Source organism: Canis aureus, chromosome 16 (genome assembly GCF_053574225.1).
Source record: "Canis aureus isolate CA01 chromosome 16, VMU_Caureus_v.1.0, whole genome shotgun sequence".
Taxonomy (NCBI): domain Eukaryota; kingdom Metazoa; phylum Chordata; class Mammalia; order Carnivora; family Canidae; genus Canis; species Canis aureus.
The window spans coordinates 36,293,776-36,310,005 of record NC_135626.1 but is presented as its reverse complement, the minus strand read 5'-3'; the positions used below and the strand labels follow the sequence as shown (position 1 = coordinate 36,310,005).

At 57.5% G+C, this 16,230-nt stretch overlaps 2 protein-coding genes across 6 annotated transcripts; both read right to left on the bottom strand.

The window, feature by feature from the left end:
* Positions 1 to 68: 68 nt before the first annotated feature.
* Positions 69 to 15,722, bottom strand: HOXB9 (homeobox B9). 2 transcript variants are annotated; one of them, XM_077852915.1, is made up of 2 exons: positions 15,116 to 15,722; positions 69 to 447 (listed from the first exon to the last, which is right to left on the bottom strand). In XM_077852915.1, exons 1-2 carry the CDS (start codon positions 15,630 to 15,632, stop codon positions 239 to 241), a joined length of 726 nt encoding a protein of 241 aa, XP_077709041.1. In that variant the 5' UTR covers positions 15,633 to 15,722; the 3' UTR covers positions 69 to 238. The 2 variants fall into 2 exon arrangements, with proteins under 2 accessions (XP_077709041.1, XP_077709040.1); XM_077852914.1 differs by lacking the exon at positions 69 to 447 and adding an exon at positions 11,054 to 12,389.
* Positions 1,200 to 7,129, bottom strand: HOXB8 (homeobox B8). Of its 4 annotated transcripts, none has more exons than XM_077852916.1 (3): positions 6,489 to 7,129; positions 3,295 to 4,270; positions 1,200 to 2,373 (listed from the first exon to the last, which is right to left on the bottom strand). In XM_077852916.1, exons 2-3 carry the CDS (start codon positions 3,716 to 3,718, stop codon positions 2,066 to 2,068), a joined length of 732 nt encoding a protein of 243 aa, XP_077709042.1. In that variant the 5' UTR covers positions 3,719 to 4,270; positions 6,489 to 7,129; the 3' UTR covers positions 1,200 to 2,065. The 4 variants fall into 4 exon arrangements, with proteins under 4 accessions (XP_077709042.1, XP_077709044.1, XP_077709043.1 ...); XM_077852918.1 differs by lacking the exon at positions 6,489 to 7,129 and having other exon boundaries at positions 3,295 to 3,766; positions 4,071 to 4,325; XM_077852917.1 differs by lacking the exon at positions 6,489 to 7,129 and having other exon boundaries at positions 3,295 to 3,766; positions 4,044 to 4,324.
* Positions 15,723 to 16,230: the final 508 nt, after the last annotated feature.

Genomic DNA, 16,230 nt, shown 5'->3' with positions numbered 1-16,230 from the left:
GGCTCAAGGGCCGCCGTCGACCCTCTTGGGCTGGAGGCAGCTTGCAGGCGAGATTTGGGGAGGAATGGATTGAGTAGGAGGGAAAATAAATAACCTCTGAGCCATCCGTGTTGTCACCCCACCACCACCACCCACCTCCCCAGCCGGTTGCCCAACAAGAAACAAATGCAGGGATTGCCCGCAACTGGGTGGGTGGGTGGGTGGGTGGGTGGGCGGGTGGGGGCAGGTCAGGTCTTTATTAATCTGGGCCAGTGCAGCCTCGCTGGGCCTTAGCGGGGACCTTGGTCCGGTTCTCCCGAGGTGAGCGGCGGAGGTGAGCCTGGCCTCCTGGCTCGCTCTCTCGGTGCCCCCAGACATACAGGCAGGGATGGAATGAAGCTTCGTGGGTGCTCCTACAGGCGCGGGATCCAGCCCACGGGCGTGGGATGCTGCGGTTTCTGGTGGTGGCTAAAACAAACAAACAAACACAACTGTTTGAAAATAAAAAAAGGAAGGGGGTGGGGTGGCTGGGAAGAGAAAGGAAGGGAGGAGGGCGGCCTGGGTATGCTGCTCTCCTGGTTCCGGGAGGCGGATGCCTCAGTGGAGCGTGGCTGCGGGAGCAGCAGGGGCAGCGAGGGAAGGAAGGGGGCGAGCCACGACCTCAGAGCTGGGCGAAGGTGGCCAAGTCGCGAAGAGGGAGAGGCGGGGAAGTGCATCTCTTCTCTCCTCCTGCTCCCCCCACCCCCAGCCACCCACTCAGCCAGCCAGCCAATCTGGGAAAAATAAATGTATAAGCTTGTTCAGCGGCCCTGCGCTCCACTTTTATACACACACACACACACACACACACCAGCACACACACAAGCGCACACGGGAGAGGGCCCGCAGAAACAAAGGGGGAGGCGGCGGGGGATACAGCCACCAGTCCCGGCGCATCCCTCCAGCGTGGCCTGGGCGCCCGGGTCTCGCGCCGGCAGCCTCTGAACGCGAAGGGAGGGGGTTTCTCTGGGCTCCCCTCCCCCGTTCCTCTCTCCTCCAATCAGGCGCAGCCGCCTCCCTCACCCCCTGCGCCCCTGGGCCAAGGGACTCGCACCACCTGCCTCCAGCCCCCGCCCCCTCCTCTGGGCGGCCCGGCCTGGCGGGCGCAGGAGCCGGGTGACCGGCTCCCCCCAGCTCTGCAAGGCGCCGGGGGCAAATGAGGAGCGCGGGCCGGGCCAGTCTCGGGTTCTCGCTTGTAAACTTTATTGTAACTCTTCCGCCCTTTTCAGGCGCAGACAACAGAACAAAGTATAGAGGAACAACAAAATATATAATTAGCCCTCCCACCCCCCAATAAAGCAATTCACGGATACAGGATACATTCTCTTCACAGTAAACCTAAGAACACTTTTAACAATTGCCCACAGCGCGCATGCTAACTAAAGTAACCTCTTTTGAGAAACACTTAAGACGAAATTGCCAAACCAAAGGCGGTGGGGGGCGGGTGTTGGGAGGAAAAGAGAAGCAAGAGAGAAAGCCAGCGAGCTAGGGAGGGCAGCGGGGAGAGAGGGGTTGGGAGGGGGAAATGAGGACGGGGAGAGAGAGAGAGAGAGAGAGAGAGAGAGAGAGAAGGAGAGGGAGAGGGAGACAGAAAGAATTACGGTGTGAATAGGCAGTTTCATGTTGTTGGGAGAACTTAGCAGAAATCGGTACCTCGGTCATTACAAAGAAGCACGTTCAAAGGAAAAAAGACCATTGCACAAGGAGGCTTTTTACACGGGGCGGGGGCTTGGGGGGGCTCAGCCAGCCGCAGCCGCTCACCCTCGCAGGGCGAGGGAGTCCTTGCTCAAAATCCTTTTCTTGTCCCCCCTCCCCCGGCCCCCGAGAGAAGGGAAGGAGATCCACGGTAGCTCACACACAGAAGCTATTACGAGATACTACCACTAGCGGGGGACTGGCGCGGCGGGGGACGCTGCGGCGGGAGGCCGGGCTCCGGGCCCTGCTCGCGGGGCCAGAGCTCTCTCGGGCGGGGGCGGGCGGCGGCGGTGAGGTCCGGGGGGACCCACGGACCGAGGGCGGCCGCGGCCCTGGCAGTCCCAGCTGGAGCCTACTTCTTGTCGCCCTTCTGCGCGTCGCCCTCGTCCGCCGCCTCCGGGGCCCGCTCCAGCTTCTGTTTCTCCAGCTCCTCCTGCTCGCATTTGCTGCTGGGGAACTTGTCTTTGTTGTTCTCTTTTTTCCACTTCATCCTCCGGTTCTGGAACCAGATTTTGACCTGTCTCTCTGTCAGTCCCAGCGCATGCGATACCTCGATCCGCCGCTTGCGAGTCAGATAGGGATTAAATAGGAACTCCTTCTCCAGCTCCAGGGTCTGGTAGCGGCTGTAGGTCTGTCGGCCTCGCCTGCGTCCGGCGGCTGCTGGGAATGGGGGAAAGGGCGAGACAGGGGTGGGGGGGAGGGAGGGGGGAGAGGGCAGAGACGGAGAAGGTTGGAAGATTCGTGAACCAGCCTAGGAGACCAGTATAATAAGGGCAGGGGACCTTCTACCCCTTGCAGGGGAGGGGAGGCCGCGATCAGCGGTCGGGGTGGGGGGTGGGGGGTAGGGTGGTGGTGGTGGTGAGAGGGATCAGACACCACTGAATCTAAGGGAGCCAGAAGGGGGGAGCCCCCTCCTCTGCTAACCAGCACCAGAGAGTTGGGTGGAGGTGGTTCAAATCTATTAAAAGTGCCATAAACTTTAGAAGGAAGGATGTGAAGAAGGAGGGAAATAAGAATAAAAAAAGCTGGGATGGGGACGAATGGACCCACCTTGAAAAGCCCCCAGAGCCTCTGCCCCAGAAGAAAAGTTTCTTCAGGGTAATTAAACTATAAAGCAATTGAGAAGTGCAAAAGTTGAGCGCCCCCACTCCCACCACCCTCTCTCCACTACCCCCATAAAACAGTAAAAGGGGGGGGGGGAAGGATGAGAAGAAGAAAAGTAAGGCCGGGTGAGGGGTTTATGGATTCAGGAAATGTCGCTTAGCGACCCCCCTTCAAGGGAAACAAAAAGGAAAGGGAGGGTGGGAGGGAGGGAGGAAGGGAGGAAGGAAGGAAGGAAGGAAGGAAGGAAGGAAGGAAGGAAGGAAGGAAAAAAGGGAGGAAGGAAGGGAGAGAGGGAAGGAGGGAGGAAAGGAGGGAGGGAAGGAGGGAAGAAGGAGGAAAGAAGTGGGAGGCGATCCGATGGGAGCAGGCATGTCTTCCAGGAGCTGGAGGAAACGCTCCCGGCCTGGCGGGCCCCCTGCCCGGCTCGGGGCCCTGCGGTCTCCCCTCTGGCCCCGGCCGGACCCGCCGCGAGCTCACCTTGCGGGCGCATCCAGGGGAAGAGCTGTGTGGGCGACGGGCTCTGCTCTGAACCCTCGGCCTCCTCGCCCAGGCCGCTGGCGGCGGCGAGCTTGCAGTCGGCGTACTGCACCAGGTCTGGATCCTGCGCACCAAACAGGCTCTGCCGCTGCAGCGGGTCGTAGCCGTAGAAGTTGCCCGGGTCCCCGTGGCACGCCACGGCGCACGGGTTCTGCTGGTAGGGAGCGGTGGACAGCGACGACGGCCCGTGGTAGAACTCCTGGATTTGCGACGGGTGCTGGAAGCTGCCGCCGCTGCTGGGACCGTATACCACGGTGGGTCGGCCGCCCAGGTCCTGGGCGAAGCCGCAGTCATAATAATTGGGGCGCAGGGACTCCCCGGTTTTGTATTTGGAGAACAGTGAGTTGACGAAATAAGAGCTCATTTTATTGAATTTTGAGGCGGCGGCGGCGGCGGCGGCTGTAGTTGGGGGCTGTTGGGGAGGGGGTGGGGAGGGGGAGAGGGAGGGAGAGAGAGAAAAAAACGCGGATTCGCCGGCTCCTAGTCACCCTCGCCAGGAAAGGAGAGGGAAAGGGAGGAGGGGGAAAAAAGAAAAGAAAGAAAAGGCGAAGAAGATCTCGAAGCCGCCACACTTTTTGTGATTTCCAGGAATAGAAAAGGACAGCGAAGCCTCCAAAAGTCTAAGCTTGCATGGCAGCCGCGGCTCGCTCGCCCTCCCCCCACCCCCCACCCCCCAAACAAAAATATACCGCCACTTAAAGAGGTCCTCGCTTTACATTTCGAAGAAGGGATGCCAGTTCATAAACAGTTTTCGGTGATTTACTTCCCTGCAAATGAGTTGTTTCATATTTTGCACTGTCTTTTCATGATCATTTGCATCCATTAGAGCCCCCGCATCCTATTGGCTTCTCCGTACTCCTCCCGGACAGAACGCAGAGCGAGGGTGCGAGCGAGAGAGAGCGAGCGAGAGAGAGAGCTAGAGCGAGCGAGCGCCAGGGAGTGAGGAGAGAGCGGAAAAAAAAAAAAAAAAAAGGAAGGGAAGAAAAAAAAAACACCCAGGGAGAGCGAGGGGGAGAGAGGGAGAGGGGGGGTAGAGGGAGAGGGGGTGAGAGAGAGAATGAATACGGATTAAATCTGTTTAACTACCTACATTAATGAGATATCTCTCGCCTCACAACAAATCAAATACCTTCGCAGACCACCCCCAAAGACTGATGTGGGGGAGTCGCGGAAAAAAAAAAACCACGCACACACACATACACAACGCGCCAGGCGTAGGCACGCTGTTAATTTCGCGATTTTAACGAGGCAGTTGGAGTCTTTTTAAATGTCAGGGTCGCTTCGGAAAAATGTAAAAGAACACGGTTTAATTGCGCCGAGTTTTAAAAGGTCCTATAAATGTAATTGGTATTTTAATACAAGTTATCAAATCATACAGCTTCCTCTCCTAAACATATTTTCAAACAAACGAGGTAGTCATATTTAAGGCTTTAATGATCAATTTCCTTATTATTGATAAAGGTTTAACTATCGTGTGGAGGGAATTGGCTGGGTAACCGGCCCCCCAAAAACGGCTGTAAACTCTTTAACAAACTATAAAACGCAATAAAGCCGGAGTCTGTTGTTGTTTATGCCGCAGCGCATAAAAGCTGTTAGCATTTTACGAGTTCTTTCCTCTACAGCTATAAAACTGCAGCTTCGAACGCCCCGCCGCCCGACTGCAGCGCGGTGGGGGTGACGAAGCCGAAATGAGAACGATTATGGGTTTTTTTCGGCGCAAACGGTTACTTTTCTGAGATTTTCACCTCCTTCAGCTGTGGCCAGCACCTGCCCCCACCCCCTTCTCTGGAGCCCCCAAACCACCTCCTCTCTGCCCCACCCAGGCCACTCACCAACTTTCTCTCATTAAACAAACAAGCAAGAATTTTCTTTGGAGAAGGGGACCTGCAAGACATGAGGAGGGACCAGGAGGGAGTGGGGGGGGGGGAGAAACTTTCTGGTTAATGGACAGTGGTGAGGCAGGGAGCAAAGTTCGCCCTGCAACTACCAATTCTTCGGTATTGCACAACCTTCTTGGCCTGGAGAGGTGCTGGAATGGGGAGGAGGGTCTCTAGTCAGTGCTTTGAGGGTCCCACTCTGTGTGATGGGAGAGGGGCCTGGTGCCACTAGCAGGATAATGCCCAGCTGGGCTGTCCCACTCCTGCACCCAGGCCTTGGGACCTGCTAACCAGGCTCAGTTGGCTCCCAACCTTCCAGGCCAGTCCTCTGCACCTTCCGTGGCACCCTAGGGTGAGGAGGTACCACCAAGCCCATCAGCACATCAAAGGGAGGGAAGGGCCTTGGTGGCTGCTGCCAGACCTAGAGGCCCAGGTGCTTGGTCTTGATGCTCACTGTCCCGTCCTCTTCTCTGCTCTAGGCAGAGGCTACAGAGTTTATTATGGGGTGGGGGCACCTCTTCGCTTTCAGCGTCCTTTGAGCCATCATCACTACCAAACTGACCTTGAGGTAACAGGGATTTGGATGCAGCAAGGCCACGGAGTCCCCCATATTCTCTCCTCTCCCCTTGGGGAGCCTGTAGTTAAGCCCAGCCCTCTCTCTCCAGACCTGAGGACCTGGGGTTTGGGGCACAGGGCCGAGCTGAGTGGGTGCCACCCTCTCCTGCCTTAGCCTCCCCCAGCCTACCCGGCCTACTGAGGATGGTGGCCAGGTTTTTGAAGGCCCCAGTCTCAGGGTCCCAACCAATGGCCTCCTGAATCGGCTCACTGGCCAAGGAAAGGAAAGAAAGAAGGGAAAAGGAGAGGGGGAGAAAGAATGAATATTTTTAGTAACAAAGGTAGAGCCTTCACAAACACATTCAAGCCACCGTTTATTCACCAGAGAGTGGTTTGCTTTTGGAAGGGTGCTGGGGGAGGGGGGAATCCCATTTATCCCAGCCTTTGTAAAAATGAAACCATCAGCTTTTTCCAAGGGGAAGTTACCAGTAGAGCCACTTGGTCCTTCAAAAGTGAATCAGGAGAATGGGAGAGGGGCTGAAAGGGATGGAGAGAGGGGAGAAGAGGAGAGAGAAGTGGTCTTGGATTTTCAGCGCGAGGCTGAGGGGGCGGTGAGGCAGCGGAAGGGAGAGTTAAGTTGTTGCCGAAGAGAACATTTTTATCAAGTGCGGGGGATTTTATGGTCATGATTTGAGGACTCACCGGTGAGGTAGAAATTCAATGGCTTGTTCTAAATCATCCCTACACCGTGCCAGAAATTCCTGATGGAGGGAAAATGTTTCTATTATAAGAAAAAACAAGAAAGAGCTAGGAGATAATTTATAAACACCCAACGGAGCACAGATTTATTAGAGAAACTCAAGTTGAGAAACTCCGCTTGCCTCTTTGCACCAGGTCCTGGGGGAAGCAAGAGAAACCTCGGCGGGGCTAATTTTAAGGAGGGATGTGTGTGTGTGTGTGTGTGTGTGTGTGTTTCTCAGGCAGGTTTGTCTGGATGGGGGACACGGATCAGGCTGGCCCGAGAGGAAATGGGAGATTTGGAATTAAAAGGGTTATGGGCAGACAGCGTGAGCGGGTCTCAGAAGGAAAATTGCCCGAGTCCAGGCCTCCAGCTGCTAATTTGCGAAAGGACCCTCACCCCCAAGGTTTGCCGGGGCGGCCTCGGCGCACGGAGCCCGAGCTCTCACCTGGAAGCCACGCAATGCGGGGAGAACCGAGCTCCTGCTTCCTGCCACCGTGCCTGCCCCCCACATCCATCCGGAAAACGCACACTTTTTTTGGTTTCCCAACTTGGGACGAGCAGAACCACCGAGAAAAATACGAGACCTCCCCGCGCCGCGCCCGTTCTGGGGGAGCCCCTGCCCCGCGCCTGGGTCACCGGCGCGCTCCCAGCCCCGGACCCGTACAAAGGCTCTGAAGCCTCAGCCGGTGCTCATCAGCCCTGCCGGCTCTGGGCACCTCCGAATGCCCACAAAGCCGGGGATCTACTCCCTACCCCCCCCTCCAGTTGTACCCCCAGACCCCGGGCTGGCTCACCCGGTTCCCTCTGCTGCTGATCCCGTTTCAGGGCAGCTTCCTCTGCGTCCGACCTTCTTCTGCCGGCTTTCCCCTTTCACCTGACCTGCTCACCCGCATCCGCAGACCTTCATCTAGCCCCCCTCCCGGAAAATCTCATTTTTCAGAGCCAATTCTCCTCTTTTATTTTTTCCCATTTTCCTATTATTATTATTATCGTTCCCCGTTTTCATGCATTTGTTGCCCTGCCGACCACAGAAAATGGGTGAGAAGCACTGACACCTCCTCCTGGGGTAAATTCAGAAAATTGACCATTTGAGGGGAGAGGGGGTAATACACTCTATCTAAAATCTATAAAATGGGGGAAACGGCCACAATGAACCCTATATTTTTATTACGCGCTAATTATTCATGACTTTTGGTAGCGCTCAGTTCAGAGATTCCGGGCCCGACCAAGGTGCGATGAGCAGCCGCCAGAGTCCGCAGCCGCCGCACCGGGGATTTTCACGTGGAGCAAGGGTGCCATCTAGCGGCTGTTCTGAGAAAAGGCGCCGCCGCCGCCACCGGCTCGGCCAGTTTCTCCGGAGAGCCTGCCAACCAGGCGAGCGTCGAGAGAAACTTTCATTATTAGCAGAAAAGGGGGAGGGAGACGAGAACAGGCGACAGAAAAGGCAACGGAAATCAGGAAATGGCTCATGAAATTGTGCAGATAAGCTAAAAAGAAAAAAAGGCTGGGGTGTAGGGAAGGGAAAAAAGAACCCATAAGCTTTTTTCATCTCCTACTTACCCCCGGCCCTCCACCCTCTCAGCCTCCAACCTCAAACCCCTAATTTCTGGCGGAGACCGCCAGGCAGTGCACCGTTTATGGCCCGTAAAAGGGGGAGCCGAGCACTTTTCAAACCCAACACGATTGTTTCAAATTCTGAGAAGAAACAATTGGGCTTTTGGGGTGGGGGAGAGAAGAGGCCTGGGAGGGTGGGATGGGGCTGTAAAAGGATCAAGAGGCTGCCGCGCCCAGACGTCTGGCCCCGCCGGACCCGTGTGTGTGCATGTGTGTGTGTGTGTGTGTGTGTGCGTGTGCGCAGGGGGCTTCTCGTTTATGACGCCCGGTTCTGGAGGGGGTGCGAAGAACAAAGAAAATGGCCCGAACTGCGTTCTCTGAAGCATTTGTGACAACAAAGTGTTCTTCCCTCTTTTCCTCCCTTTGCACCCTGGGCCCCCCTTCCCCGGAAACCCCGATCCCCGCGGCCCCGCGGCCCCCGGGGCGGGTGTGGATGGGGGCTCCAGAGCCCAGGGGGCCCTCCCGTGCACCCGCCGGCCCCAGAGCCCAGGCCCAGCTACGGCTCTCTCTCGGCTCCGGAAAGTTTCCCCTCACTGTTTGCTTTGCTGCTGTTTAGTTCCTTAACCTTCAGAAATTTATACGCTATAAACTTTTATAGCGGTCATATTCTTTTATTGCTGCGCACACGGCATTGAATTCCTCTCCCGGCTTCTCCGTCGCGCACTCTTCGCGGTCTCCCTCTCTTGCCTCGCTCGCTCTCTTTTATGACAGCAGATTTCCCCATCTCCGGCTTCCCAGCCTCCGCATCCTCGCCTTTGTTTGTCTTTAAAGAAGCCACCCCGGGCTCGGGACCAGACGCCGCCGCCCGCCGGAGGCTTCCCCGGGAGGCCAGGCCCCCTACCCCGCCGCTCCCGGCCGGTTCCAGCCGCGCCTTTGCCTTTCCTCCCGGAGGAAGCCGGTGCCCGCTGGGGCTCACCCTCCGCCCCGGCCGGCTCCCCGGCTCCGGCAGCCGGGGATGCGGAGGGAGCCTAGTCTACACAAGCTCTAAAGCCAGATTCATTTTACAGCCCGAATGAACGGAACCCTCCCTCCTTGGAGGATGCGGTCCCGGCCCTGCGGGAGCCCAGAGCTTCGCCTTCTCCTGCCTCCTGCTACTCTAGGTAGCTGTCCGCGGCCGCCTTGCGTTCGCTGGAGAGGGGTAGGCCTGGCCTTTCCGCGTCCAGGCGCCTCTCGCTCGGGTCACGCTTTGTCCCCACCTCTCCCCCGACCTTGGGGCTCTGCGGGCTGCAGCGCCGCTGGGGTGGGCCTGGCAGGAGGCTCCGGGGCTGGCGGCCGGCTCCCCAGCGCCAGCCGGACAGCAGCCGAATCCCCACGCCCGGCTGAGACAGGCCAGGCCTCGGGGAACAGCGGTCCTCAAAAGAGGCCCTGGCGGGACGCCACAATCTGATAGGGATGGAAAGGTGCTTCTGGAAACCCAAGTGAGTTCTGGGGTCTGAGTGGGAAGTGGATTCTCTCTCTCTCTCTCTCTCTCTCTTTCTCTCCTGAGACATTTCTGTTCCACTCCCAAACTCCCTGTCCCTTCCTATCTATGGGAACCCCCTGCTCAGGCCTCTCCCGCTTCTAGACTCCACAGGCCTTACACCAAGGCTGCACCCTGTAGCTCACATCGGTGCCTCAAACTCCAACTGAGGGCCAGAACCCTAAGAGATTCACTCCTCTGGAGTGGAAAGAAGGACAGCCTGGCCTTCCTAAAGCCTCTATCCCCAGCCAGTAGCCCTGCTGCAGGGATAGCTGAAGGAAGTGAGTGCCTTCCCCACTTGCATGCTATTTTTAAGTGGCCAAACCAAGGTGATGCTCTCAGCCACCTGAAGAGAGGAACGGCTTTCAGGAGTAGCAGGGCAGGCCTTGCCCTCCCTCTGGCCCTGGAGTGGGTAGTGAGGTCTCCAGTGCCACTTTAGAGGAAGATTTCATTGCTCCCTGCAGACCCAGACCCTCTCCAAACCACCAATCTTTCCTTTCATCCCCCTCCAGTCTCCCAGCTCTCCTGTTGGAAGGCTCTTGCTCAGTTTAAGCAGAGGTCTTGGGACCTTGGGTCCAGACCAGTTCTCAGCTCCACCAGGGAGCCTGCTCTGCTAGGTCTAAGGAGACACCTCTTGGGCACAGGAGTCTCTCCCCCCCCTTTTTCCCCCAAGCTGTCCTCTTGGAACTAGGACCTCCACCTCTGGCCAGGTGAGGAGGGCCAACACAGAATGAGACACGGAGAGATTTATTTCTAGAGTGATATATATTTTTTTGTTCTTTTTTCTTTTTTTTTTCTTCCAAAACAAACAACCAGAGCTCTAGGCCCCTCGCCCTCCCCATTCCCACCCACAACCCTCCCGATATAAGCGACAACTGAAAACACGCGAGACGATCACCCCCAAAGAAATCACAAAACACAGCACAATTTCACGACAGCCACCGACAAGGCAAAAAAAAAAAAACCCAAACAAACAAAGTTCTACTGGAATGTTCCCTTGCAGGGTCGGGAGAAGCGGGAGCAAGAAGAGTTCATGAAATTGAAGGGGGCTGGACAGATGGGGGAGCAGGGAAGAGGGGAAGCAGAGAGGAAGCTTCGGCCTGCTGCCTAGGTGCGGTTTCGCCTCTTTTCCTTTGCACGCGGGACCGCGTTGCGCAGAATCGCGCGCAGCAGCCGAGGAGACGGCCGTCCAGGCCCGAGTCGCGGGAGGCAAGGCCGGCGGGCGCCGGGGCAGGGCTCGTCACGTGCTGGGGCGGGCAGCCGCCGGCCCGGGCTCCTCCGCTTGGGCCAGTGGTGGGCAGGATGGGGAGGGACGCGCCGGGCTCCCCGCGCCGGAGCCTTTGCTCCTCCCTGTCCTCCACCAGTTATCCCGGAAGGGAGCTTCGGGGATCTTCCGGGATCGATTCACAATAAATTCTCAATAGGACTCTCCTGACCTGGCTTTCCTGTCTCTCTCCTAGGGTTGCGCTAGTGGAGGATGGAGAGGGGGTGGAGGTGGGGGGGCTTCTCCAAGGGGCGGCTTGACTCGCTGGTGCAAGGTGGATTCGGCCGAAACAGAGTTGATTTCGGAGCTGGGGAGGGTGCGGAAGAACGCAGGGCCGGGGCAGAGCAAGAGAAGCTACAGTCTCTGTCAAGCGGGGCACAGATGAACGGACAGACAACATTGTCAAGGCTTACGACCCACGATGTGACCTCCTTTTGTTGGAAGGAGAGGGGAAAAAACATGCAGAATTAAACATTTCCTGCAACAAAATGTGTGTGTGTGGAACACCTTCACAAGTCCGGGGATGCCTTCATAAGACCACTGCTGCTTTTCCTTGCCCCTTCTAGCCCACCAGCCGGGGGCCCGTTTACTCCCATTTGCCCTTGGGTCCAGATGGGATAGAACTGGGGATTCCATAGAGACGGTATGGTGATGCTGAGCCCTTTGGACCGCAGAGAGCCTCATTCAGGAGTGTGTCTCTAGACATCTTCTTGATGTATATTTGTATCAAGGGTAAAACCTGGGCTTGCTGGTGGCCTGAGGGCTGTTCTACCAGATTTGGGGTGCGATGGTCTGCATTTGGGGTGTCACTTCATTTGAGTGTTGGCTGCGAGCTTTCCCTGTTATTACAGGCTTTATGTATGTGGACTTCTGTGGGGCTGTATGCAGTTGGAGTGTCTCTGGGTAACTCTGGGATAGGTGTGAGTAAGGGGTGAAGATAGGTAGGCTGGAAGTGAAGGGCTGGGGGCTTCCCAGAAAAATTAAGGAGATTGCTAGGGGCTCGACTAGGGTCTCTCTTTCCTTGTGGCCCATTACCTTGTTAGAAACCAACTACATGTCTATCTTCTAAATCAACAAAACTTCCTTCTGAGGCTCAGGGAGAAGAGAAGGACAGGTAAGGGCAAAGGAAAAGAGATGCTCTAGATGCAGAAAAGGACTTTGAAGAGAAAGACTCCCTTCCCCATTCACTTGAATACATCCCAGACAGCACTGGCCCTGCAGCCATCACTTATAAATAAGCGTGAGATGGGGAAGGGGCGGGGAGGGCTGGGGAAGGGGGGGGGTGTCTTCACTCTTTGCCCTGTTCCTTATTCATTTTCTTCATTTTCATCCGCCGGTTCTGAAACCAGATTTTGACTTGTCTCTCACTCAGATTGAGGAGTCTGGCCACTTCGTGCCTACGGTCCCTGGTGAGGTACATATTGAACAGAAACTCCTTCTCTAGCTCCAGCGTCTGGTATTTGGTGTAGGGACAGCGCTTTTTCCGGGAAGAGCGAGCGTGCAGCCAGTTGGCGGAGGGGTTGGCTGAAAGAGAAGCAGCGATAGAATCAAAGAAAGGAAGGGGGATGAAAGGCCCCCATGTTCTCCTTCGGAAGAGGACGTACCCCTGGCCTTCACTCCCCCATCTTGCATTGCAGAGAGGGAACCTGGGCCTTTGCATTCCCAGAAAGGGTCCCAGAGATGGGCCAGGAGTTGCTATTGACACCTCCAGGTGAGAGTTACTTGGACAGAGTGGAGCTAAACATGTACCAGGCTTCTCAGCATTTCCAAAGCTTTGCCCACCTCAAGATCTCTTTCTCTGCTTGGGTCCCCACTGGTTAGGACTCAGGTCAAAGTCCTGCATGGCTAAAACGCCCCCCACCCAGCCACCCCCCCAGCACCACCAGACTAACCAGAGGTAGCTGACCTGAAGGGACCTGGCCCTAGATCTGGGAGGTAAGAGAAAGGTTGGGCTGGGGGGAGAGCTGCTTCTGTTCAGCCAGAGCCACAGCCAAGAGACCTGGCTCTCCAGTCCAGTCAGAGTGCATCCTGCCTTAATCACAAGCTTGCATTTCCTGGCCACATGGCATCAGGCATGTGTGTCTGTAGATATCTTGTCCACACACACACACACACACACACACACACACCTCGCAAACATGGATCTGCACTTAGAGACGCAAACATCCAGCACACTCCAATTCACATGCAACCCAATTGCAACCATTTATCAACTCCAGCCTGTGGACAAGGGAGCGCCGGGGGCTCACAGATAACTTATGGTTGCAATAGTCTCTCCTTTTCCGCTCCCGCTCAGCTCGCATTTTGGTTAAAGCAAGTTCAGGGAAATTGGGAGGCAAGATTGCTCCAGTCCCAAGGTGGGGAGCCATGGATGATGAGGGGGTAACAGAAAGCCCTTCACAGCACACCTAACTCCAACTGTCTCCATGTGGTGAGAAGGAGCAGAGAAAGGGATAATTGAGTGGAAGGGAGGGTAAGGGGAAACAAAATATATACAGACTTGTCTCCTTTTCACCGGCTTTCTCCCTGACCTCCCCCCCCCAACTCAGAAAAGTTGCCAAATAAAGCAGAGCCAATTAAAAATAACAGCCACCCTTTGCTAGATTCTTCTCCCCAAATGAAAAGCACTGAATATATTTTTTTAAAAATACTCTGGTTCCTCCTACACTAAGTACCGTGTCTTACCAATTTGCAGTGCTATTTCCTTAATGTGATTGCCTGGGATGGGACCCGCAGCCGCATTAAATATGAAAGAGGAAAAAAACTGTTAATAATTGATCCTAGCCAAACCACTGCCTTGCAGTAATGGGCTTTCCAGGCAGAGTTTGGAGGTTTGGGATGGGGGTCTGGTTGGGTGTGAGTCGGGAGGTTTGGGGAAGAGCCCGTGTTACCCAAACGCTAGTTGTCCTTATTAATCCGGGCAGGCTGGAGGTGGTAGGGCCCTGCCAGGGGCCTCAGGGGCGTGGGGCAGCTCTCTATCCTCCAGCAGACAAGGGTGCCCCAAAGGGCCTGTGGGCCACTCTGTTGATGGGAAATCTGGCAGGGCAAGCAGAAACTTAAAAAAAAAAAAAAAATCTGACCCTCACTCCCCCAAAAGAGTAAGGAGTGAGGACTTGTTCCGGCCAGCGTGGGGGTAATTGTTTGGAGTTAAGAGCCCCCAACCAATTTGCTTTTCTCAACCTTAGAAATGAAAAGCAGGAGACTCCCCCCACCCTACATCCAGCCAGCAGCACCTCCTGGAAATTAGCCAGACTGGGGTTCCTGGCGGAGGTACTTTTGGAGGAGTGGGAGATGAGGGGTAACTACCATCGGATAGTAAAGTTCTCCGCCTTTCCGCAAGCCTCCTTCCCCCCACCCTTCCTCTCCCCAGGGTCCCTTCGGGATCTCTCCTTCTCCACTCTGGCTGTCAGCCCCGAAGTTCAGAAGCGATTCCCGCACTCCCGGAGAGGCGGACAGCTCCGACTGGGGCCAGGGAGCCCCGCGGAGCGCAGCGGGGGCTGCAGAAAAGGAAGCTGCAACCCAGGCGAGGATGCCAAGGAGGGGAGGGGGCGGCCGGAGGGAAGGCTCCCGGGGAGGGGCCGGCGCATCCGGGGAGGGGGCTCAGTCGCCGGGTTCTGGGCTTCCCCGCCCCTCCCGGCGCCGGCTGCGGACCCCGAGCGGCTACTGCGTGAGATCTGCTAGGAACAATCCTCCGCCAAGCTGTTGCATCGCAAATAAAATCCTAATGAGCCCCCTCCCACTTCCCCTTGGCCGGCTTTTACGGTCTGCGCGTGGCGCGGGGAGCTCTGCCAGCAGCGCGGCCCCGGGCAGCCCCGTGCGCTCCAGCCCTCGCCCGCGCGGGCTCTCGGCCTCGCCGGCTGCGTCCCGGGCCCCGGCCCCGCCAGCCCCTCTCCCGGCCGGCCGTCGTCAGCCTCCTCCCGGGCTCTGAGCCCCGAGCGCCGAGCGCCGAGCCCCGGGGGAGTGGGGGAAGGGAGGCCGAGAGACCAGCGAGGTGGTGCCTGCGCCTCAGTCCCCTCCAGGACGCACAGGAGTGGGGGCGGCGCTTCTCCCGCGGCCTCAGTCTCCCCTTCGGGGGCACCCAGCTTGCTGGCTTCCTTCCTTCCTTCCTCCCTCCCTCTCCTCTCCTCCCCCGCTCGCTCTCCGGCCACCGCCGCGGTCTCCCTTCACATTGTCCGCAGTTTATTGCCTCTCCCCTCCCCTCCCCCTCGCCTGGCCTTCGGCCTGGTATTTCCTCACTTTTTATAACTTACTTTGATCCGGCCTCTCTTTGTCCTCGCTTCCTTCGCAAATTTTATTGTCCCCGTAGCCGGGTCTTTGATTAGACAGGACGGCCTCCCTGCCCGCCGAAGTTTCCAAACTGTACTCGGGCGTGCCCTGTTTGAGCAGCTCCCCAGGCGCGCCCAGCAGCGGCTCCGCCTTCACCGCCGCCTGGCCCTGCCCCGGAGCAGCTTCGCCGCGCGGCGCCGGCTCCAGCCAGGTGCGGAGGTACCTGCTCTCGGCCGGCGGGACGCCCTGGGGCTGCAGGTAGGGGTGGTAGACGGACGGCAGGCTCCCGGACGCGTGCGGGCTCAGCGGCGCCCAGGAGGCGCCGAACACCGGCGCTTTGGGCTGGAAGCTGCACGAGGGGAACTCCAGGTGCTCCGCGTGGCCCGGCTGCCGGGGGCTCGCGTACTGGCCGGAAGGAAACTTGGCTGGAGGAGCGTCCTCACTCTCGTGACTTATGATCGAGTCGACATAATAGCTGCTAAGCGTCCCAGAAATGGACATTCTCAGACATTATCCGGGCGCTCGCAGGGGGAAGGGAAGCGCTCGCGCGGCGGCGCCCAAGCAGGGAGAGGTGGCACCCAGACCGGTGTGAGGGCTTTCGGACGCGACCCCCCCGGCCCCCCACCCTCCCACCCCCACCCCCTGCTCAACTTCTCAGCCAACAAAGTACAGTGGAGCAGCCCGGCTCAGCGCTCCTTGCAAAATGATTGGTCAAAGTTTTTCCGACTGCCTGATAAAGCGTCAGCTCCAACATAAATCAATCGGGCGAGGGGGCTGCGCTCTCGCTGTCATCCGTCCGCACCGCATTCCATATCGAGGATGGATTGTTTTATGCTGATGCAATGTGCTATCACGTCAGGGCTCCGGCGGCCACGTAACCTCAGCCCGAGCTGCCGGCCGCCCGCCACCCCCCCTCTTTTTGCAGGAAGGGGGGTTGTTCTCGACATGGGGCGGCGGGGGCGGAGGAGAGGCGGAGGGAAAGCAGCGGGCTGCCTCGGGAGGGATGCAGGCTGTGGAACCCTCTCCCCAGGCGGGTCCGGGAGGAAGAGAGGGAGAGCTGGGGGGGGGGGGCGGGGGGAGATCCAGCCCAGGGCGCAGA

What these genes read in the sequence shown, in the direction of transcription:
- HOXB8 (XM_077852916.1), bottom strand. Translation starts at nt 3,718, where the DNA reads ATGAGCTCTTATTTCGTCAACTCACTGTTCTCCAAATACAAAACCGGG. An exon ending in CCCCTGGATGCGCCCGCAAG is followed by an intron (nt 2,374 to 3,294) that starts GTGAGCTCGCGG and finishes CCCCATTCCCAG; the next exon opens with CAGCCGCCGGACGCAGGCGA.
- HOXB9 (XM_077852914.1), bottom strand. Translation starts at nt 15,632, where the DNA reads ATGTCCATTTCTGGGACGCTTAGCAGCTATTATGTCGACTCGATCATA. An exon ending in CAAAGAGAGGCCGGATCAAA is followed by an intron (nt 12,390 to 15,115) that starts GTAAGTTATAAA and finishes CTTCTCTTTCAG; the next exon opens with CCAACCCCTCCGCCAACTGG.